Raw genomic sequence first — 22,235 nt, forward strand, 5'->3', positions numbered from 1 at the left:
TTAACGTGCTCTAACCCAACCTTGTTTGACCCATTACATAACCCGTCCCACCGTTAATCATTATTGAAAGACGAATAATTACGTTTTTGCAGTTCGTACAATATTACATTTCACATAAGCTAAACCAGCCATGTTAAGCAAGTTCACATAAACCCAAATCATATGTTTTTATTTCATTTTATTCATTTAATCCACGATTCATTTCGATTCATAAAATATATAAAGTGACCCGAATTGTAACTTCCTCGAAGTTGATTTGACAAAAATATTAACACGAAGGCAAAAAGCGTATCACTCGTTTGGTTTTTTCACAGGACGTAACCTAAGATTTATAACATTGATGCCTTGAATATTTGACACATGTGATTTCCATATGATATCTTTAGGAGAAATAACATTATTTGAAACATGATTGAATCATGTCATATTGTATCTTATAATGTCGTATTGTATCATATCATTTCATATCGTATAATATTATATCATATCATATTTGACACACATGATCTCCATATGATATCTCTAGTAGAAATAACATTAGCTAAACATTATCGTATCATATCATATTATATCAACGTCATGTACTCATATTTATCTCAACGTGTAAAGATATATACAATATTTTTTAATCCGAGTTTATATAATATGGATGATGATAATTCAGTATTAATGGGAGTAAAATAATAATGCTTATCGCAAAAACTTGAGGGGCCAATAGTATCAAACAATCAAACTTAAAGTTGGTATGATGAAAAATTAACATGATTGTGCCTAAGACAAGGCATTAACTTGCCGAACTCGTGTATCAGGTGTGGTGTAGGTATTATTGACATGCACAAACATACGGTGGGTCACAAAACGACCACCGAACGGTTTTGCTCTCGATAAACGTGTTGAGACGGGTGGTGAATTCAAACGACCAAAGAAAATAATGTAAATATAACAAAGATAGTGAACGATCTCGTTGTCGGTTAAAAGATTTGTATTGAAAACAAAGAACCGATGGTGAGCTCCCTTGGGTGGGTGAAAACACAATACAAACACACACATAAAAGACTACAAAATGACATATTTATAGCCTAACACAATACAAAGAAACTAGAAGATATCCCCGTTGAAGCTAAGCGCGCATCCTGAAGCTATCCATGTGTGTCCCTAAATACACGTGTGTGCAGAGTGTATTTAGGGACACACATGGATGTCTAACCACCATGAACCACTTTTTTGGTCATATCTATATACAATGATGGATTTACAAAAGGGGTCAATTAGGAAAGGTGTCTTTCATGGTAAGAAAATGCAATTTGTGAAACGTGAGGAGAAAAATACGAAATGCTAACAAGGTGTATATATCATTAGAAAACATAATAATGAATTTGACAATCTGTTGCATGTGGTAGATGAAGCAGATCGGATGCTTGATATGTGATTTGAACCAGAAGTGTGTTCCATTCTGAACAAAACGAGTTATGGCATATGATCAGTTTTAATTCCAGTATTGTTATATGAAGTGTGTGGTTTGACTTAAAATGTCAAACTCTTGAACACAACTAAGATTTTGATAATTTGCACTAGCCTAACTATATATATATATATATATACATATATATAGGATGGATCTTGCGAGAAGTAATATTACAGCGAGAAGTGAAGGTGTAACTCCATTAATCCCTAAGTTCACTCCATTTCTTATGATGTTGTCACACCCCGACCAAAGGCGGAACATGCCGGGGCGTAACGTATTGATTGGACAGTAGCTCAAACACACTAATTAAAGCGACAATAAATATTTAATTTCATTAACATTAAACACGTACACAATTTAATAATTATAACAATTACATTATATTCTTGTATGTTGAATAATATCCTAAGGTCAAACTATTGTCTTCCAACTTGAATAGTATCAACTACTTGTACTTGTAACATGTATGAAAATAGAGTTTGTCAACAAGAATGTTGGTGAGAATACATAAGTTTTAGTTTTGTATATATAGAGAGAGAAATCACAATTCATATGTAAATGATGAGTATCACAATTCCTATGAAAATGTAAACAACTAAATAAATGTGGACCCGTTCTTATTGATACGAAATCAATGTACTTGGGTAAATGTATGATCATACTAGATGAGGATAGATGAGGATGAGATACCAACCACCAAACATAAAATAAACAATCAAGCATATAGAACATTTATCATAGAACATGCAATAATCACACATAAATATATATTGAATTGTGTTTTGAATAGATGTGGAATAAAACATAAGTAAACTTGAATATAGTATACATGCTACCCTCAAAATATAAAAGATGGAAAAAAGGGGTATGTAAACTCACCTTAACGAGTGGATTAATGGGAACGAGATGGCGATAAAAGAAAATTTAAGATAAAGGCGGCGAGCTCCTCGATCGGGTTACGTCAACAAAAGTTCCTATTGTTAATGATAATATAAGTTATTTATAACGAAGTAATTATAAGGCTTACGATGAATAGGTTTTAAGTATTATTTTAATTTAAAATATTATTAGTTAGTTTAACTATCAAAAAAATTGTAGATGTTTAGGGTTTAAATCTTTTATTATTATTATTATTATTATTATTATTATTATTATTATTATTATTACGTTAATGAAATATAATATGAGAAAGTTGAATTTATTTTGAATAAGAAACATGGTTCGGTTTATTAAGCAAAAAGAGTTATTGTCTTATATATATGTGTGTGCGTGTGTATGAGATTTATAAAAAGGTTCAAAGACAATAAGACATTAATCCGGAGGTTCAATTTAAAAAAACAACATTTACTTAGCGCTTTATATCAGAAAGAATGACAATACTACTAAAAATATAAAAAGAATAATAAACAAACCAAAACCGGGCCTGGGAGGACTCGAACCCGCGCCCCCAGGCCGGTTCGTGTGCTTAACCATCATGCACCTGCCACTGGGGCAGGTGTCTAACTCTTTTATAGTTTGAGATTAATTGTTTTTATACATTAACTGATTCAAGTTCTTTCCCACTATGAACCCTAGAATTTAAAATCATCCAATTCATTCATAGTTTGTTTAAATTGAGTTGAGTTTTCTGTTAATCGCATAAAAACGAACATAAAGCAATGATTAATTACCGCGATTGATGATGAATTGAATGATAACGGCCGTTTAGGGTTACGGTTCAAAGCTTGAATGCGAAAACAATCTTAACAGCAATGTATGAGTTAATTGTCTTAGGGTTTTAGGTCGCGAGGTAGGGAGGGAGGTGTGTGCAGGTTTAATTGAAAATGATGACGTATTTATAGTGGTTTAGGGACACTTTTGGCCGCGGTTTGGTTATTAACGAGTCAGCTGTCAAATCGTTATTATTTTCTATAATTAGACTGTCGGTGTAACTTATATAAGGTAGATGGACGATTTGGTAAAGTCAAGTCCGTTGATTATGTCGAGTTTTGCGAAACAAGAAAGAAAAGGGGGGTGGGGGGGGGGGGTGTTGGCCGATCAACTGAAGTTTCGAGCGTCGGAACGGGGCGTGTCTGGATCAACTGAAGACGATGTTTTAGACTTTTTTTACTCGGGCCACCGTCGGCTTCGGCATCCAACACCAAGCCCCATTTTGGGTGATGCCTCAATAGGTCTTTCCAAATGCCAAAGTAGTTGAAGGTCCCGTCGACCTTATGTTGAAACTCAACCAACGCGTTTTCCATGACTTCCGCGTCCGAGACACCGCTACTCCTTATTCGATTCACCCGAGAGAAAACCGTATGGAAAGCCATGCATTTGGTGTTTATGTCGCCCCATTTCGACAGTAACGAATCTTTTTCTAGACGCGAGTCCCCGCTAAGGTTGTGAAACCTCTCTATAATTTTGTGCCAAAATACCCCCGCTTTTTGATAGTTCGCTAAAAATATAAACATTACAAGTTTAATGTTTGTTATAAGAAATTTAAAAAAATACATATGTATTTTAAAAACCTACCGCATTTGGCATCTTCCGATATCTGGCACCAAGCACGAGCACATAGTACGCACTCGTCGCTACTCCACGCTATCACCGTCTTTTTAACCCGAGGTTCGCCGGTGGGCTTCTTTGCGTGTTTTCTCGAACGTCCGCGTTGGCTCGAACCGCCTACGGTCTCCGGGACGGGTTGTGTCTCCGGCACGAACTCGACCTCGGGTTGGGTCTCTGGGGCGGGTTGGAAACCCGAACCGGCAAAAATGTTTTGTCATTGGGTTTTGGAAACCGGGCACCGCGTTTGGCATAGAGTTTTGTAGAAGTGCAAAGTAGGCGGCCATTTGTGGGTCAAACATTTGCGGGACGGGTACGGTTGGCGTCGGGGCGGTAGATTGGTTCGGTTGTGGATTTTGGTTGGCTTGACGGGCATATTGGCCGAAACCGAGAATATTTTGGTTGTTGTTTGGAAACATGATGGTATAAATATTTGTGTAAAAGATATAAATATTTGTGTAAATTGGTATAGATTGGAAGGAATGTGTTAAAAAATATGAGTTTGGTTTGTTTATATAGTATAAATATAATTAATATAATGTTTTTTTAAAAAAAGTCCAACGGCTCCAACACCAACGGCTCTTTTTTTGGATCTGCGTGCCATGTCCAGCATTTTAGATATAACGTTTGAAAAAAAAAGCATAACGCAGGGGGGCGGTGTACCCCCGCGTTTTCACCCACAACGCTGGCCACAACGTGACCAGTACACATGGTCTTAAAAGTAAAATAATCTTGCAAAGTTTATATTCCTTGTATACATAATGAACTTATTAGTATTTTATGTATTTTGGCCTTGTTTTCTTAAAAGTAAAATAATCTTGCAACCTTTTCCTTGTTTTTTATGGATTATTATATGGTGCTAGATGTAGGAATGGTGATTAGATGAGTTTGAACTTAACGAACTTATTAGTATTTTAGATTCCTTGTTTTCTTAAAACTAACATAATCTTGCAAACTTTTTCTTGTTTATTATGAATTATTATATGGTGCTAGATGTAGGAATGGTAATTAGATGAGTTTGAAACGGGTATCAGAAATCAGTTTTAATATGGTTATGAAACTTTTACATATATATACGACTTAATATTCGTTGGGTATCATATTTATCTATTAGGTTTTTAAACCTTGTCATTCTAGTTCTTGTATAATTTGGTGTTTTAACATAATGAAGCTACTAATAAAGCATTACTAGGTGAACGTTAAAAAACGTTAAAACTTTTTAGGTAGGTAAATGGATATATGCTAACAGGCAATCGAACGGCTATCACCTAAAACCATACTAGAACCTGCGAAATATTTTTATGAATCCCATATTCAGTGTCATATCCAAATACACCTCACATGTGCTCCCGGTTCCTATATTTTGCGGTCTATGCCATCCTTACTTAAAAGAGCAAATCATGTTAAAATCAACTAGCAAAAAGTTAGCCGGAAGAGCATAAAGTTACATAAATAAAAGGGGGGGTTTTAGCCACTCCATTCAACTCAAGTTCATCTTTCGGTCCCTATTAGTAGTAATATCATAAAAATCGTCTCTTTTCATATGTTCTTATCCTGAAAATCAATTCGTTCATGAACCGCTACAAAACCCGCCAAGTAGTAAAAACGATAGTCTCCATGACCACTTTCTTTGATTTATTTTCATTTGCAGCGCCTCTACCCAAGCAAAGAAATCGACGGGTTTTCTAGAATTTGAAATGGCTAACTCCAACCTTTGAACGATTGCATCACAGTTGTTTAAAACAGTGCGCAACAACCTAGACAATGATTTGTAGACTCCGGGCCAGTGTCATACCCTGAACTTAGTAACCAAATGAACATAAATCCCTTTATTCGCCAAATTAGAATGAATCCCTTAATTCGCCAAAGTATGTGATGGAATTTGCCAATGATCCTTGCCATATTCGCCCCACCAGAATCCCTTAATAGATGAAAGGGATCTTCCCACGCCACACCCGTAACAGAAGCAAGAGTTTCCACTTCATGGAAACTCGAGCATCAGTGTCATACTTGAAATGTTTATGTAAAAAGTGGATTAAATGTGCATTTCCTAAATGTGTTGCGTTACGCTTGAATCTCCTTCTGTGTTTTTTTAAAAGGCTAAATATATTTCCTCCATTTCTAAAGTGATACTATAACTCACAATTTTTTGATTAAAGACATACACTTTTGCTACTAAACATGGTTGTTACGCTTAAATCTCTTATTTGATGTCCAAAGAACATCATATTCTTTGTACGTGTATTCATATTAAGTGTTTCTTTTACATACAATATGATATTCAAGAAGGTACCCCTTGGTTTAATATCATATAAGAACACCATCTAAATATTTACGTGTCTAAATATAGTTAACCTAACAATATATATTTTAATGTTAATGAAGGTTTATGAGGTTAAATCATTTTATTTTCTAAAGGTTTTGGTTGTTTAAGCTATGATTGTATCCACATGATAACAACTTTATCGATCGATTAGTTGAGGTGTCTAAATTAATATTTTATATCGGTTTATATTATCTTTCACACTACGTATCATTTTGTCTAATATGCTTGGATTGTGGATTAAATACCATGCTTTCTCTCTGTTTAAACGTGACATTTTATGAAATATATATAATATTAAAGAAGCCATGTCTCACCGACACAAATTAACAGCTTCATCATTGAAGATGTGACTTTTTAACCTTCTCTAATATAAAATAACACACGTGATCATGTCACATTCAATTTCAATCACTTATTTGAAAATGTCAAAAAAAGGTGGAAATAATGGTTACCAATAATATACTTATATTATTGCTTTAGAGGAAGGACACCACATCATAAATGACAAGTTGTGTATAAATTTGTCTATATGTTCATCGTTTTAAATTTATATACATGTACCAAAAGTTAACTATAAATGTAAGTTGAGGTTGACAGAGGAAATGCACTTGTCGATCTATGGTCAACCAAACGTTCGAGTTAGTTAGTAGTTAGGGTAGGGATGAGATCGAATCATACCTGTACCCGTATTTGTATTTGTAACTGTATCAAAAATTAGTAAATTAATCTGGGTACCTATACCCGGCCCGAAATTTTTGGTATGGGCAGAGGCGGACCTATGTATTGGGTTGGGGGGCGACCGCCCACCTTAATTTTTCTTTATATTCTTTTTAGTGTTATTTGTATGTGAAAATTCATATCGTCTCACTTAAAATTCGTGTTAAGTTCCGATGTCGCCCACCAAGAAAATAATTATTGGGTCCGCCACTGGGTACAGGTACTTTAGGTACGAAACTCGCTTTTTACCACATTTTTTCTTTTTTTAAAAAGCTCCACTAAACTTGGTATCGATACCGGTACGGTACCGACAATCAGTTATCTATAATACAAAAACCAAAATCAAAACCAAACCAAAACCGTGATACCACAACCAAAACTAAAAATGAAACAAATCAACCATAATATAAAATATATTCATGAGTTATTGATTGTCGGAAGAAGAAGAAGAATAAAACTAGAGTTTGATTAGAACTATTAGTACTTAATATTTTAATTATCAATGGTTTGGAAAAGCTCGTTTGAAGTCCTGAGAATATCCCAATAAAATCACGGTTAGAGTTATGAGATATGGAAATCCCAATAAAAACTCCTACATATTCCTAATTGTTACCAAGTACTTGTAATACTCGTACATGTACACGTATCTATACCCAAAAGTTATCCGTACCTAAAATCAGTAAAGTTGGGTACGCGTACCGAATAGACGCACACGACTACAATGACATGTATTGGTACTGAACATGTACGAGCAACAGAAAAAAAAAAGTACGCGAGTTGTTATGTAAAAAAATTTGTTCTGACTACGAAAATAAAAAGAGAATGTATGTTTTTTATGTAAAAAAAATTTATAAAGGGACTTTATTGAGAACTTAGAAACAATGTTTTGTTTTTTCTAGTGTTTGCTAATAAATAAAAATAATAAGGGACAGCTTTTTACAGTATCTAAAAGTTGTTTATTCCATTTCTCTCTCCAAGTTTAGATTTCTCTTGACACTATTAAATAATGATTTTGTTTAATTTAAAAAAAATAATTACATCACAAGTCATATTCTTTCAATTTTTTATAATAACATAATAAATATATAATGTGTTATACAATACAAATATTTATAAAAAAGTTATTTGATTTGCGTAATAGGAGTAGCATTTACATATCATTCTTGTTTATTTGTATAACTTAATAGGAAAAAAAGTTGTGAGTTATATTAAACATTTCGTTAGATAGAATGTTCACAGCCAATGATTAAAGTTAAGGGTATTTAAATATAATAACCCAAAGTAAATTTAGTGTTACTTAATATGAGTATAAATTATAATTTTTCTTCTTGTCATGCAATCGATGTTTGTTTCTTTTCTAGTTTTGGCATCTTCCTTATTAGTTGATGTTGTTAAAAAAATATACGATGTATGTGTATTATTTGTAGGAAAAAATATGCTTATTGTATAGAATAGGAGGCTAATGATACAATGGTACAATTCTTGTAAAATGTATGATTTAGCTGATAAAAAGAAAGTTAAATCACACAAGGCCATAGTAATATTTGTCTAATTGAACCATGACGGTGTATTGGTCCAACACTCACGATTCTTGTAAGAATTCATAATTACAATTTACTTTAAAGCCAAATAACCCACTAAGGGTTGGTAACCTAACCCATCCCATCAAGTGGTCCAAGAATTAAGTTAACATATACATAAGAAATGTTAAAAAGATTATATAACATTTATTAAGTTTTAATTTTGTATGCAAACCTCTATAACTTAGTAATCGCAAGTGCTAAGGTCCTTCCTCCCACAAAAACCGGCTACATGTTGAACTCGATACCATGTGACTATGTGAGTGATTATTTTAGCAATGTTTTGTTTTAATTGATTTATCACTTGTAGAATGAACTTATATTATGAGATATATATTTGATGGCATTATGTATTTTTGTATCTCATGAAATATGAACTTATATTTTAAGATTATTATAATATAATTTACATATTTAAGATACTTCAAACATTATTGTGTTTATAATGTTTATTTTACTTTATTTTAATTTGTTAAAGTTGTTAAAAACATAAATTATTAAAAACAACTAGAATGACGTGAAAAATAAATGGAACTAAAAATCCAAACATTATTTTTCTTTTTTACAAACTAACACTTATACATGATAACTATTAGCATGCTTGATACCCAATAGGTAATGGCAATGTGTTAAAAATGTTTTATACTCAAATAATTGACTAAAATTTTTAATATATGCCCTAAAACAGATCTCAGTATCATTTTTTACACATGTGAAATTTACAAAACACTCATTGGAAGGAGTTAGAGACCGAAGTCGATGAACCACTATTTGATGTCCAAGTCAGTAATCGATCTGACAATCTCGATAATCTTTGATAATATGTGTAAATGTATAAAAAGGAGTTCGGGGAGGGAGAATAATATGCCATTTTCAAATAGAGTCTTTTCTTTTGTATTTAGATGGTTTTTTTAAGTAAAAAAACCACAAAATATTAAGAGTTTATCCAACACATTTGTACTCTTATTGTAAACTCATTTAAAAAGAATATTACTATGTATGAAAACAAAATAACACGTATTATGTTAAATAGGTCGGGCTCATGTCAACTCGTGCGTCGTTCACGTCTATACGCCTGACATAATATTCAAACTCATCTCGTGGGAAATCTCTCGACTTATGTTTGAATCAACCTAACTTAAATCAAAGAATGAAATTAACAAGGTGAAAGAACAGATAAACATAACCTATTTGATAATTCCATTCCCGATTAATTTATACATAGTATAAACTAGTTATCAACTATACTTTAGATTAAATTTAATACATCAACATCATTAACAAAATTACAAGCAACCATAATAATAGTATATAAATATATTACCGATCATGTATTTACCATAAATATTTTATGGTTGAACTAATTCCTATCACTACATAGTATTATAACTATATATTGTATAGAAGAATAATTCAAAGAGAATCCGAATAACATGGTCTTCTGGTCAATAATCCTCATCGCTAGTCGCTACAACGGTGGCGTGTGGGCTGGGTGAACCGTAGACGGGTAAAACCAAAACCCAATTGGCGGCTATATCTATTGAATTAGTAAACACACATGGCTAACTCAAACTGGTCCACTCAACTGTTCATTCATATCTTCAAATCCCACCTTGATTCTTTGTTCTCTATTTCTAGATAGTCGTTGCATGACCACCCATTTGAAAGGTTAGTTATAAGTTAGGTTTTTTCATTATTTTAATTGTCTGCGCACCAGGTGTTTGATAAATGCCTGACTGAAACAAAAACTTATTTTTTCTGTTGCTTTAAGATCAAGTTCGGTAATTTATTATCTGGGTATGATTCTTGATCAAGTTTTACGTATGTTAATTTGTTTTTGAAGCTTATGTGAGGTGGGTTCATGTTGTAATTGAAAGTCTTGTATTGTATCACATAGGTACTTGATTCGTGAAGTTTCGTTGGCTGTATTCGATTATCGAAGATGGGGAAAGTGATGTGGATAGAAGATGGAGAAGGGTTTGATCAGAGAAGGCCGAGTGATCATCCGGGATGCATGTCTGGGATATTTTATGCTCTTGATTATCATTACTGGCAGTCTAATGTTAAGAAGATACTTCCACATAGAAAACATGAAGATTTTGTGAAGCATACCAAACGTGAGCTAACTGTTTCATTATTCATGTTCTTTAATTTGTCTGTAAAGCAAGTTCAAGTATCATCATAGACGTAGGGATGTTCAAAAAGCTTGTTTCTCGCGGCTACTCAATAAAACGGTGCTTAAAATTGACTTGTTTGTAAACAAGTCGAGCCTGAGCCAAGGTATGCTTGACTTGTTATTCTCATCTGGCTAGCTCGTTGGCTCGCTTGTTTAAGTTAAAGCCCAAATTTTAACATATATAACTAATAACTTATAACAAATATTTTGATTTATTTGCATTATGTATGTAAAAATATATTTTTTTCTTTTTATATGTGTAAAAAAATAAAGTTATATTTTTTAATAATAAACGAGGACACTCGAGCTTTGTACTAGCCTGAAGGTTTTAATCCTAATTTCGATTCATATACGAAAGGGTCAGTTTGTTTGGAACCGAGAAAGTTAAACAGGTCAAACCAAAAGAAGAGAAGGTTGAATATGGACAAGTCTTGGTAAATATAGGAGATAATTGTGAGTTTATTTATTATTTGTTTTGAGAGTTTGATAGGTTAGGTTAGTTAGTGTATTTAGATAATTAATATATCTAATAGGTTGAAGTAGTGTTTGAGTTGGGTTATGTTTGGTCTATGTAAATATAAGTCGAGGTTGTTTATTTGATGTATTGAAGTTTGAAAATTTTATTAAAACTATTGTCTTATTTTGTTTAGGAAATAGAAGGTACCAAAGGATTTCTGATGATCAAGATCATGTTGAAGTTTTAAAAGTATTAGACACCAAAACAAGTCATATACAGGTATTTATTTCACTATCTCCGAAAATTTTGCTTCTTTTCCTTTAACCCATCATATAATATATATTCCTTCATATATTTCAGATGAATCCAAGAGATACAAAAACCAACTCTACCCAAAAGAGATCCTTAAAAGCACGTATAAAATCCTTCGTTTCCGAACATAATAATAAACCAGATCAAGATTCTGTACCAACTCCAAAGTTGCATAGAACTTACTCAATCCATCATTTGGAATCCAACGAGTGGGTCCAACCGATCATCTTCTTCCCCGAAAATGCCCCTGAAAAGGATGAAAGTAATGTTAACAAATCTCAAGATATTTTAGATATGTTTAAAGTTGACAAAAAACTCTTCATCAACACATTACAAGATCGTTCGTCAATAAGACCAAAGTTGACCAAATCGGGTTCGTTTCCTATGAAGCTAAAAGATAAGTTGAATGAAACGTATAATGTGTCGAAACACGAGAAGATAAAGAACTCGAATGATGATATCATTCGGCTCAGAAGAATATGCTCGCTTAATGAATCTGCAGATAGATATACACGAATTTTTGATTTCAATAAAGAGGCAACTCTGCGTTCTTCTAGAAGTTTGAAGTTAACGAATGGAAGTGAGAGCGTTTTGAGTTCTCTTAGAAGGAATAATTCAAATCAGGAATCTCGTGACGGTTATTTTGTTAGAAGTTTTAGCCAAAATGAAAGAGATTCGGTTTCTTTACATAAAGACTATGAGTCTTTGAGTGAAGTGATGGATAAAAGTGATGAGTTTTTAGAAAGTGGGGCAAATTCTCGTGTGTTTGGTAAATATTCACAGGGCTTAGAAGTCGAGGAAGATTATATTCAGATTTCACCAGATGGAACAGTTCAAATCTCTGAAGGTAAGTTAGTGTGTGTGTGCATATTTTGGTATATACTTTAGATTGTTAAAAGGAGTTTGTTACACGGGTTAAATGAGTTCGATTCAAGATTGGGCAATTTTGTATTGGTTGAAGCAGATTGATGCCAAAAGATTTTTTCCAATTTTTTAAAATTTTGATATACAGTTATTTTGTGGGTTAAATATGCTTATAAAGTTATATTATTTCAGTTATAATCTTGTTTTTTGTTTAAAATGGTTTAAGAGGTTTTATGCTTAAAATATGCAATTTGGACTACTATCAACCATGTTTCTGTTTTTCGGGTCAAACAAGCCTTTTCCGATTTTTTTGAAATTCTAAAAGGTACACTTATTGGTGGGCTAAATTTGCTTAAAAGGTTACATTATTTCAGTTATAATCTAGTTTCTGATTGAAATGGTTCAAGAGGTTTTTTTGCTTTATAATGCACTTTGGAATACTATCAACCATTATTCCATTTGACCCATAACACATTATTTCCAATTTTTTAAAATTTTAGATATTACATTTGTTAGTGTGCCAAATATGATTAAAAAGTTAATATTATTTCAGTTATAATCTCGTTTTTGATTGAAATAGTTTTAAGAGGTTTTATTTTTTAAAATACACTTTAGACTTTAGAGTTTAGACTAATATCAACCGTTTTTCCGTTTGACCTGAAACACATTTTCTCTAACTTTATAATTTTTGTAATAAATACAGTCAATATGACAAATGTTATTATAGAAGTTAAAATTACTTCAATTGTAAAATAATCTTTTATTGTAATGGTTTAAGATGTTTTATGCTTTACAATTTGGACTAATTTGACCGTTCTTTCCTGTTTGACCCGTTAGAGATAAAACATAACTGAAATATATGTTCATAAGTGGATCAAAATTGCCATATCTTGTAACATATTGGTTTGTTAATGCAGGTTTGGATTTGTTAACCAACTCACATGAAAATCTAAAGAAGGAACTCAAGACTATCAACAGCAAGAAGCACATGGACTTATCAACAAAAGATGTCGATTTCAGTTACGTGAAGAAGATTCTAGAACATTCCGGTTTCCTAAAAAACGGCTTACAACAAACATGGTATTCCTCAAACCAGCCATTAGACCCTTTTGTGTTCCAAGAACTTGAGTCTCAACATCTCCATGATCCAGAACGTTTTGCGGAGGAGATTAATGAATTATCTCACCGTTTACTTATATTCGATTTGGTTGATGAAGTTTTGGTTACTATGTATGAAACATCATTTTCTTACTACCCAAAAAAACTGTCAACTTTTTGCCACATTCGTCATGACCCAAGTGGATCACTTGTTCTTGATGAAGTTTGGACTCGTATTAGCCGATTGATCAATATGGAGCATGATATGAATGAGTCTTTAAACGATATTGTGGCTCGAGATGTGAGAAGTGATGGTTGGATGAATTTGCACTCGGATTTGGAGTTTGTTGGACTTGATTTGGAAGATGTGGTTCTTGATGATCTTTTAGAAGAATTGTTGTTTGAATTCTTTTAGTGTCATTAGTTGAAGTTTTAGCGACAATAGATTTGGAGCAGCGGGACAGGGGTAAGGTTTGCCCTCATGCCACCCTCCCAATACCCTATTAGGAGTGGGATTATATTGGTTTGTTTGATTAGTTAAAGATTAGGAAATATAATTATGTGTATAGTTTTTTAGGGTAAGGGTGTACATGTCAATATAGTTTTGGATGTATAATAAAGGTGTGTGGTTTTTGTCATCATAGATTATTGAGAGACTAGTGAGTCAGGGTTTTAAGTAATTAACATCCAATATCTCTTGTGATTTTTATTTTTTATTTTTTTGAATTTAATGTCTTTATCTATACATTTAAGAGTTGAAATGGCAAGCATGTGAAGGAGACAAACATGATTTCGATTTTCACCTTGGGTATAAAATACGGATTATAGTACATATTACGATTGTCATTTCGTGATTTTTTTTATTTATTTTTGAAGTTAATGTCTTTATCTATACATTTTTTTTGACAAGCCAAAAATATATATAACTAAAATCCACCGACTAAAAAAAATTTAGCCGGAGCAAAAAACCAAAATTACATAACTAGGAGAGGGGTTTTCAACAACTCGGTCCAGCTAATTTTAAATTTAACATTTCTGCTTGAAACCCATAAAAAAAAACCATAATCGAATCAACAAGATAGTCTTTTTTGAGGTCATTTTTGTTAAAGACAATATCATTCTGTTTCCTCCAAAATCGAGAAAATAATCACTTCAATTAAAACTTTCTTTTGCTTACTATACGACACAAAATCCAATCATGAACACATCTCCTTAGGCATTTTAGAATACGGATTATAGTACATATTACAATTGTCCTTTACGTGATTTTATCTTTTGAAAACGGCCAATTTTGATCATGGTGATGATCCAAAATCTGTATCATAGGTGATCCTAGGATTTTGCTATATGCGAGTTGTGTCTACCCTCTACAATTTGAAGTGGAAATTGACGTGATATTGAACTGAAATTTGTTTCAAAATTTGGATTAAGGGGCTTTCATAACTCAAAAGGGCACGTTAAAAGATTACCTAAAAACTAAGGGGCCCTAAGTTTTTGCAAACACAATTAGCACCATGAAATTTATTTTGAGGGTGTGCTTTTGTCCACCCTAACTTGTACGTGTATCCGGTCCTTTAATCAATTTTAACTTATAAGTATACGAGTGGAATTCTACTTGATAAAAACAAGTGAAAACTCAGTGTGTCATTTCTAAAATAGTCCATACAAAGTCTTATGGATCAACAAGTCGTAGTTTGTTATATTAAAATCTAATTTGTTTGTTATTTTGGATCAACTTAAGGTTTTTATCTTTAAATTAAAGGAGCTGAAATTGTCAAGCATTTGGAGCAGATGGAGATGAACTAAATCTCAGGCTTGGGTCTTAAAACTGAGATCGGGTTGGCACCCTGGCTACTAAAATAATTGTATTTACTAATTACTTTTAGAATATTTTTTTTATAAAATAGTTCATAGAAAAACACATTAGTGAGTTTTGATATCGTCATAGTTTTGTTGTCGTTTTAGCCTAGGTTCCTCTAATAGACCTTTTGATCGTTACACGATAGTCGATTGTGTAACTGTGTAGTTTCGCAATAGTATATATAAGCTTAATCAGATAAAATACAGGAAAAATGAATATTTTTAAATATATATATATATATATATATATATATATATAAATGTTTCAATAACACCTCTAGACTTTCATCCATTTTACATTACGGCCCTTGAACTTTAATAAAATTACTCTACAGTTCATAAACTTTAATAAAGTTACTTTGTAGGTAGAATATACCATCGTGATTCGTTAATATTTATCAACGTATCAAACCTAAGGCAATGTATAAAAGCTTGTTTCTTTTCAATTGAATTGTATTCTTCTAAAACATAACAATATTATTAATATAATAGCATAAAAGGGGTAGCTTTTTTCAAAAAAATAATTATTTTTTTGGAAATAAAAATAATTTTCTTCATTAAAAAAACATAGATATTACATCAACATAGCAGGTAGGCGGGCAACAAGCTGCGCCGCCACCCCTTTCTGAATTGCAAACCCTAACATGCTAAAGACATATCCCTGCCCCTTTGGAGTCGACACATTGATATGCACAACCCGTTGGACCCTGGTTAGAAAAAAATAAAATAAAAATAAATTAATAATAATAATAATAATAATAATAATAATAATAATAATAATAATAAGGTGGGAGTCTTAACGACCATTCTTTTGTTCTCAAAAGAGAATAATGGCCATTCTCACAAAAGAGAATATCGACCATTCTATTTCCTTGGTGATAGTAATTGTGACAACGTGGAAATGGCAAGAAACCACATTCTCACATTTGTGCCTTATGCATCTAAACATGTACCTTGTTATGTAAAACTCTATTTGTAATTTTAATATTGCTTGCAAATTTGATAACGAATTTGATGAGGGGACTCGCTGTGACAACAATATGTAACTTTATGTAGGTATGAGAATAAGTTCGAAAGTAGCATTGGTTTGAATAGCTTTGGATTTGAAGCTTTTCCGATGCTATATTATGATTGAACGAACTTTAACTTTTTATTTTGACGAATATGATCTTAAATGATTGAGATTGAAAAAGAGAATATAATTAGGTACCAAAAACACGTTAATTGAGCGTGAGATTAACCTTAAGTTTCAAGAATCATTTGGCATATTAGTCATTTGGGGTCGTATTAATTTCAAGGTGACTAAATAGATTTTTTTTTTCAACCAAATAATATAGTTTTGATCAAATATATATGACTTTTATCGTGAGAACTACACAAATAACTAGAGGTAATTATGTTAACACTAGATAAATTATTATTACTCTATAACTTTTAAACTTGATTAATTATTATTACACTATTTATTTTTTATAAGATAATTACTCTAGTTTAATTTGTTTGTAACGGATCCCACAACTATACAACTATATGTCTCTTTTAAAAGATATGTTGTAATTACATGATTCTTTATGTTTCTTGCTAGGGACCATCATTCATTAGAAAATCTAGAAAAATAAGCTCTTTTTCAAGTGGATAATCTAAAGAAGAATTTTACTTTCTATTCGATTTGCCAACTCTTGTATATTTGATTTGTTAATAGGTATACAAAAACGAAACTAATTCCGTGGGACACCCGTTCTTATTTATGTAACTTTATTTATTGATATTGGCTAGTTCTTTAACCAATATCGGTTTATATAAAATCTTTCTTGTTCAAAAAATATATATATAAACTCTGTGTGTAGTTTTATGTGAATAACATGCTAGCAGTTAAATAAGCTAGACATTCAATGCTAGAACATAGTAGTCTTGCAACTAATTGGTACCGTGTAGACTATGATAGTCATGCAAAGGAAAGGACTTTAAGAACTTGATTCTTGCTTATATGATGACTTGAAGAATGTGATTCTCAATGGATGCAAGTTGAGGTTGATGTAACTTGAGGATTATCGACACAAGAATACATTATAGGACATTGATCTCAAGGCCAGCCATGGCATATGGCAGGGTAGTCGACGGCTATAGGCCCGACTACCCGCTAGGCCCAGATTTTTTTTTCTTCTAAATTATATGTATTCTACGAAAAACTATATCTGTACTTAATGTTTTAACACAATTATGTAACAACTAACTTTGTCTAGTGGTAAAGGGGCATGATTCTTAGTTAAAAGGTTGTGGGTTCTAGTCTTGTTTGGGACATGTCTTAGCCTACTTTTATACATTAGATTTTTAAACAACCCAAATCATAACCAAGGAAGCCAATTTAAAAATTAAATTGTTTAAACCCAACAAAATACTCTTTTTACTTTAGGCCCAAAATATTTTCGTCTTCGGCCCAATTTTTTTTTTCAATTCTCGGAGCCGGCCATGATTGATCTACAAGTTGGAATTTGAGAACTTTATTATTTACAAAGTAGTTATATGTTTCTAAATCTCATGGTTAATTAATGAAGACCATTGACAATTGTATATAAAATGATTACATGGAATCTGGTAAATGAGAACCATGAGTATTCCCATGCATTAAGTTTCCGTTGAAGCTATGACTGTCAAGTTATAGTTAGGTGTAATATATGATCGTGACATAGTTTACTATTAGACTACGCACAATTTCGTTTCATGCTCTAAAGTTCAAAAGTCATATAGTGAGTTAAGAGATTTGATTATATACATATGTAACTACTCACTTTAGTAGACAACTATAACGGATATCATAAAAAACTTTATCAATTAACAAAATTTATTAAACTCGTATATGTAAATACGTTTTAAAACTTGTCCTACAATACATTACGGTTGAACATGACCCATAGAGTATTGTAGCTTCATTTTTCAAATTGTTTTAAAAGCATTTCAAGATATGTTTTAACGTATTTTTTTGGAAAAGTAGATTTTAATAATCTTAATTTGTATGGCTGATCGATAAAAAGCCATATGAGATTATTCTTGCCACAAGTCCTCCATTTTAAGCTATTTCTTTTCGTTGGACTCCCTTTAAACAATATAATAATAACCTTAACCCTATTAAGTTTTATCTGAATGTCAAACTGATGTTTTAGAGCTTTAAATAGGAAGGTTAATTTATAAGAGTCGAATGATTTAAAACTTACATCGAAACGGTTCTCCAAACGACTCAATTTTGTTAATTGGAAGTTTAAACACGCGAATTGAAGCATCGTTTCGTCGTTAGAAGAACCGTTTGAAGTAAGTTTTATGTCAATCGACATGTATCCTCATTTCAATTAAAAGCTCTAAAACATTAGCTTGACATTCAAATAAAACTTAACTCAAGCTTTTTTTTTAATGGTCAGATGAGAAAAAATAACGTAGAAGATCGGACTGGTAGAAAGAATATTCTCAAAATGTGATTATTATTATTATTATTATTATTAAGGTTATTAAAATTCAATTTTTTTAATCTTTTAACAAAATAATATTTTGAAAAAAATAATAGTTCTACAAAATATATCTTTATAAAGTTTGGGTGGACAATATTAATCTCAGCCACCTAATGATACATACACGTGTACGTAGGCTCGAACCTCACCAACAAACTCTATATATAGCATACAACCATACATCGTCCCCAACAACATCGTCAAGCTTTGTGAATTCAATCAAAAACACATTCTCTCTAAAAAACTCTAAACATGTCTTGCTGCAACGGAAAGTGCGGATGTGGATCAAGCTGCTCATGCGGTAGCAGCTGCAACGGGTACATATTTGTCCTTCAATAAATCATCGAAAATTCGACACACGTTATTAATTTCATTGACCTTTGATTTCGGTTTCCAGATGCGGGATGTACCCTGACGTCGAGAAATCGGCCACCACCACCGTGATCGTTGACGGTGTCGCCCCCAAACAGATGTACGTAGCATTACAATTCATTAGCTTAATATTATATGAATTTATATTGTACATTTAACTTTAAAGAAAGAAAAGTTTTTATATTATATGAATTAATATGCTTTAAGTGTGAGTAGCTCTTCTATCCTTTAGGGGTTTTCACGGTGCGCTTTGGTAAATTTTATTCCGAACTAGTTACTATGGTTTTAGGTAAATAGAGACTGAACCGGCAGGATTGGTTGGATCGGGCCAAACCAGCCAGTCTACATGGTTAGTTTCCCGGTTTGGTTATGCCCGGTTTTAGACAACAATAATTTTTTCTTGTTTTTTTTGCTTATATTAAACTCTAAAAAAAATATAAAATATAAGGATTGTTCAGGGGAAGGTTAACGTACAAATGAAATTAACGTGCTAAATGTGAGAATCAAGTAGAGTAATTATATATACAAGTAGAGTAATTATGTAATTACTCTATGATAATTACTCTATGATGTAATTACATAATTACTCTACTTGTATATATATAAATACTCTACTTGATTCTCACGTTTAGCACGATAATTTCATTTGTATTTGATCCAAACCCTATATAATAACCATATATATATACATTTAAATTTATATCTCTATAACAAAAATAATAAAAAGCAAATGTTAATACACGGGCAGATCCAAGTTCCATATCGAAAATTGAACCATAGAAACTGAACCGTGAACTAGATCGTACAGAGGAAAGGTTTCCTCTCATCCTAAGCTTCCTAGCTAGATCCTACCGGTAGCTTATGCTATGAGTGAGATTTTAGTATTTTACTGAGAATGTTCATTTGTTTATTAGATCTTGTTTTTACAATATTCCGTGGTTAAATTTGGTTAATGTTTGTGTAGGTATGGTGATGGAAGCGAGAGCGGGGTTGCTGCAGAGGGTGGGCATGCCTGCAAGTGTGGAGACAACTGCAAATGCGATCCTTGCAACTGTTGAAGACTTGAAGATGATGAAATTATGCCATGTATCTTACTTTTGTGTGTTGAATAAGAATGGTGAACCACATGCCATTGGTTTGTTTCCTCTGGTTTCTTACATCTATGGTTGCATTATATATGTGTTTCAGGTTGTCACTATGAAAGCAATAAATATGAACATGGTTTACTGCTTTTGTTTGGGTATCATGAAGGCTAAACAAATTCACTTGAACCTTAATTTGGTTCTAGGGTTCACATCCAAAAATGTTATACTTACCGTATGATAATTTGGTTCTAGGGTTCACAGTATTCTACAATACACTAGTAAATAATATTTTATTAATTTCTTTCAGTTTGATAATATAGTATTTATAGGAGTTGTTTTAAAGAGAGGATAGGAAAGGACTGAGGATTACGTAATTTTAATAAACACCGAATTGGCCCATTGGGCTGTAGACTTCACATTAGCCAATCTAATGACCCAAATTGCGTTCCACAAATGACAAATCCACAATTCCAGCTTTTAAATCTTGTACTCCACAGTCAACACCACTTGATTATAATCGCACAAATTTGATTGAATTTCATTTTAACAAATCTTTTTTTTTTCTTTTGAATGCGATATTATATTCAGTTATGCACAAGACAACTAACAAAAACTAGAAGCCAACAAACAAAAACAAAGTATAACGAAACATATGATTACGATTCTATTACATCAAATTTGCACCATTTCTTCTAATGGACCCCGATTTTCTTTGATCTAGGCACCATTATTACTTCCTCCGTCACTTTATTTGCATTCGTCTTAACTCGGTTGAAAATCACGTCGTATCTTGCTCTCCATATACTCCAAGACTCGGAAAATTGCTCCAGAGAGCATACCTGGTTTTTATCTAATTATGTCTTTAAGTTGTTTTTACCAAAACTATGTAGTTTTTGTGGGTTTTACGTGTAATTAGACGGCTGACAACACCATATTCACTTTACAATGGTAAGGGTTTACGATTGATTTCTCTAATTATCAATTTTTTTATAGATTACAAAATTTTATTTTTCATAACCCTCTATCGGAAAATGGGGAATAACATTTGGTACTAAGTACAACTACCGTACCAAACGGATACTGTACTAATATATTTGGTAAGGTACTTACTGGATATCCAATTTTCCAGAAATTTGGTATGAGTATATTTCTGGTGATAGTACTGGTACATTACTGATTGCATATAGATCGAAATACATTTTGGTACGAGTATTGCTACCATATCAAACCGGTATTGTACTGATAGATTCAGTGCAATATTTGATACCGAAATCTATACGATACTGATACCATATAAAGATGAATGTAACAAGTACTGGTATCGTACATATACCAATCTCATCCCTAAGAAAACTTATAGGAACCCACAAATATCTTGCTAACCAATGGAATGAGATAGCTTGCATTAAGTGACATTATAGAAGGATCAACATTAGAAACGGTGAAAGTTGGATTCTATTTTAAATCTTCTACTAGATACAAGCAAACGCTATACATATATACGTACACACGTTTCATATACTTAGCATATCAAATTCTAAAATATTAATTTTGTAAAAATTAAAGAGTTTGCGTCTCAAATTGGACGAACCACATATATCTAAAAGTACGTAACATGCACTACTAGAAAAATAGATGTTTTTTTACAACTGAATTCATAGGAAATTTGTTGGAAAATCAAGTTTCTAACATTTTTTCAACAAAAAGGTTAAAAAAATTACGTTGGAAAAACACATGCTTGAAAATCGTTTTCAACCATTTTCCAACAACGTTTCTTACAAAATTGCTACAAAAACATGTTGTAAACTTTCTACAACTTTCCTACAGAAACTATTTTGACTTAACATAATGTTTATTAGATAATACTGTAGCAAGGTTG

General features: G+C 32.2%; 2 protein-coding genes across 3 annotated transcripts; both read left to right on the forward strand.

The window, feature by feature from the left end:
- The first annotated feature begins 10,033 nt into the window (after positions 1 to 10,033).
- On the forward strand, positions 10,034 to 14,849 carry LOC143618732 (uncharacterized). 2 transcript variants are annotated; one of them, XM_077090827.1, is made up of 6 exons: positions 10,034 to 10,300; positions 10,530 to 10,749; positions 11,459 to 11,544; positions 11,626 to 12,424; positions 13,359 to 14,366; positions 14,779 to 14,849. In XM_077090827.1, the coding sequence occupies exons 2-5, from the start codon at positions 10,575 to 10,577 to the stop codon at positions 13,952 to 13,954; spliced, it is 1,656 nt and encodes a 551-aa protein (XP_076946942.1). In that variant the 5' UTR covers positions 10,034 to 10,300; positions 10,530 to 10,574; the 3' UTR covers positions 13,955 to 14,366; positions 14,779 to 14,849. The 2 variants fall into 2 exon arrangements, with proteins under 2 accessions (XP_076946942.1, XP_076946943.1); XM_077090828.1 differs by lacking the exon at positions 10,034 to 10,300 and adding an exon at positions 10,366 to 10,429.
- Positions 14,850 to 19,034: 4,185 nt separating this feature from the next.
- Positions 19,035 to 20,542, forward strand: LOC143618033 (metallothionein-like protein type 2). The gene is made up of 3 exons (XM_077090380.1): positions 19,035 to 19,216; positions 19,297 to 19,371; positions 20,236 to 20,542. Exons 1-3 carry the CDS (start codon positions 19,152 to 19,154, stop codon positions 20,327 to 20,329), a joined length of 234 nt encoding a protein of 77 aa, XP_076946495.1. The 5' UTR covers positions 19,035 to 19,151; the 3' UTR covers positions 20,330 to 20,542.
- The last annotated feature ends 1,693 nt before the right edge of the window (positions 20,543 to 22,235 follow it).

The sequence above is a fragment of the Bidens hawaiensis genome, unplaced genomic scaffold (assembly GCF_021521415.1).
Source record: "Bidens hawaiensis isolate Kalapana, Puna unplaced genomic scaffold, B.hawaiensis_p1.1 tig00002338_1, whole genome shotgun sequence".
Taxonomy (NCBI): domain Eukaryota; kingdom Viridiplantae; phylum Streptophyta; class Magnoliopsida; order Asterales; family Asteraceae; genus Bidens; species Bidens hawaiensis.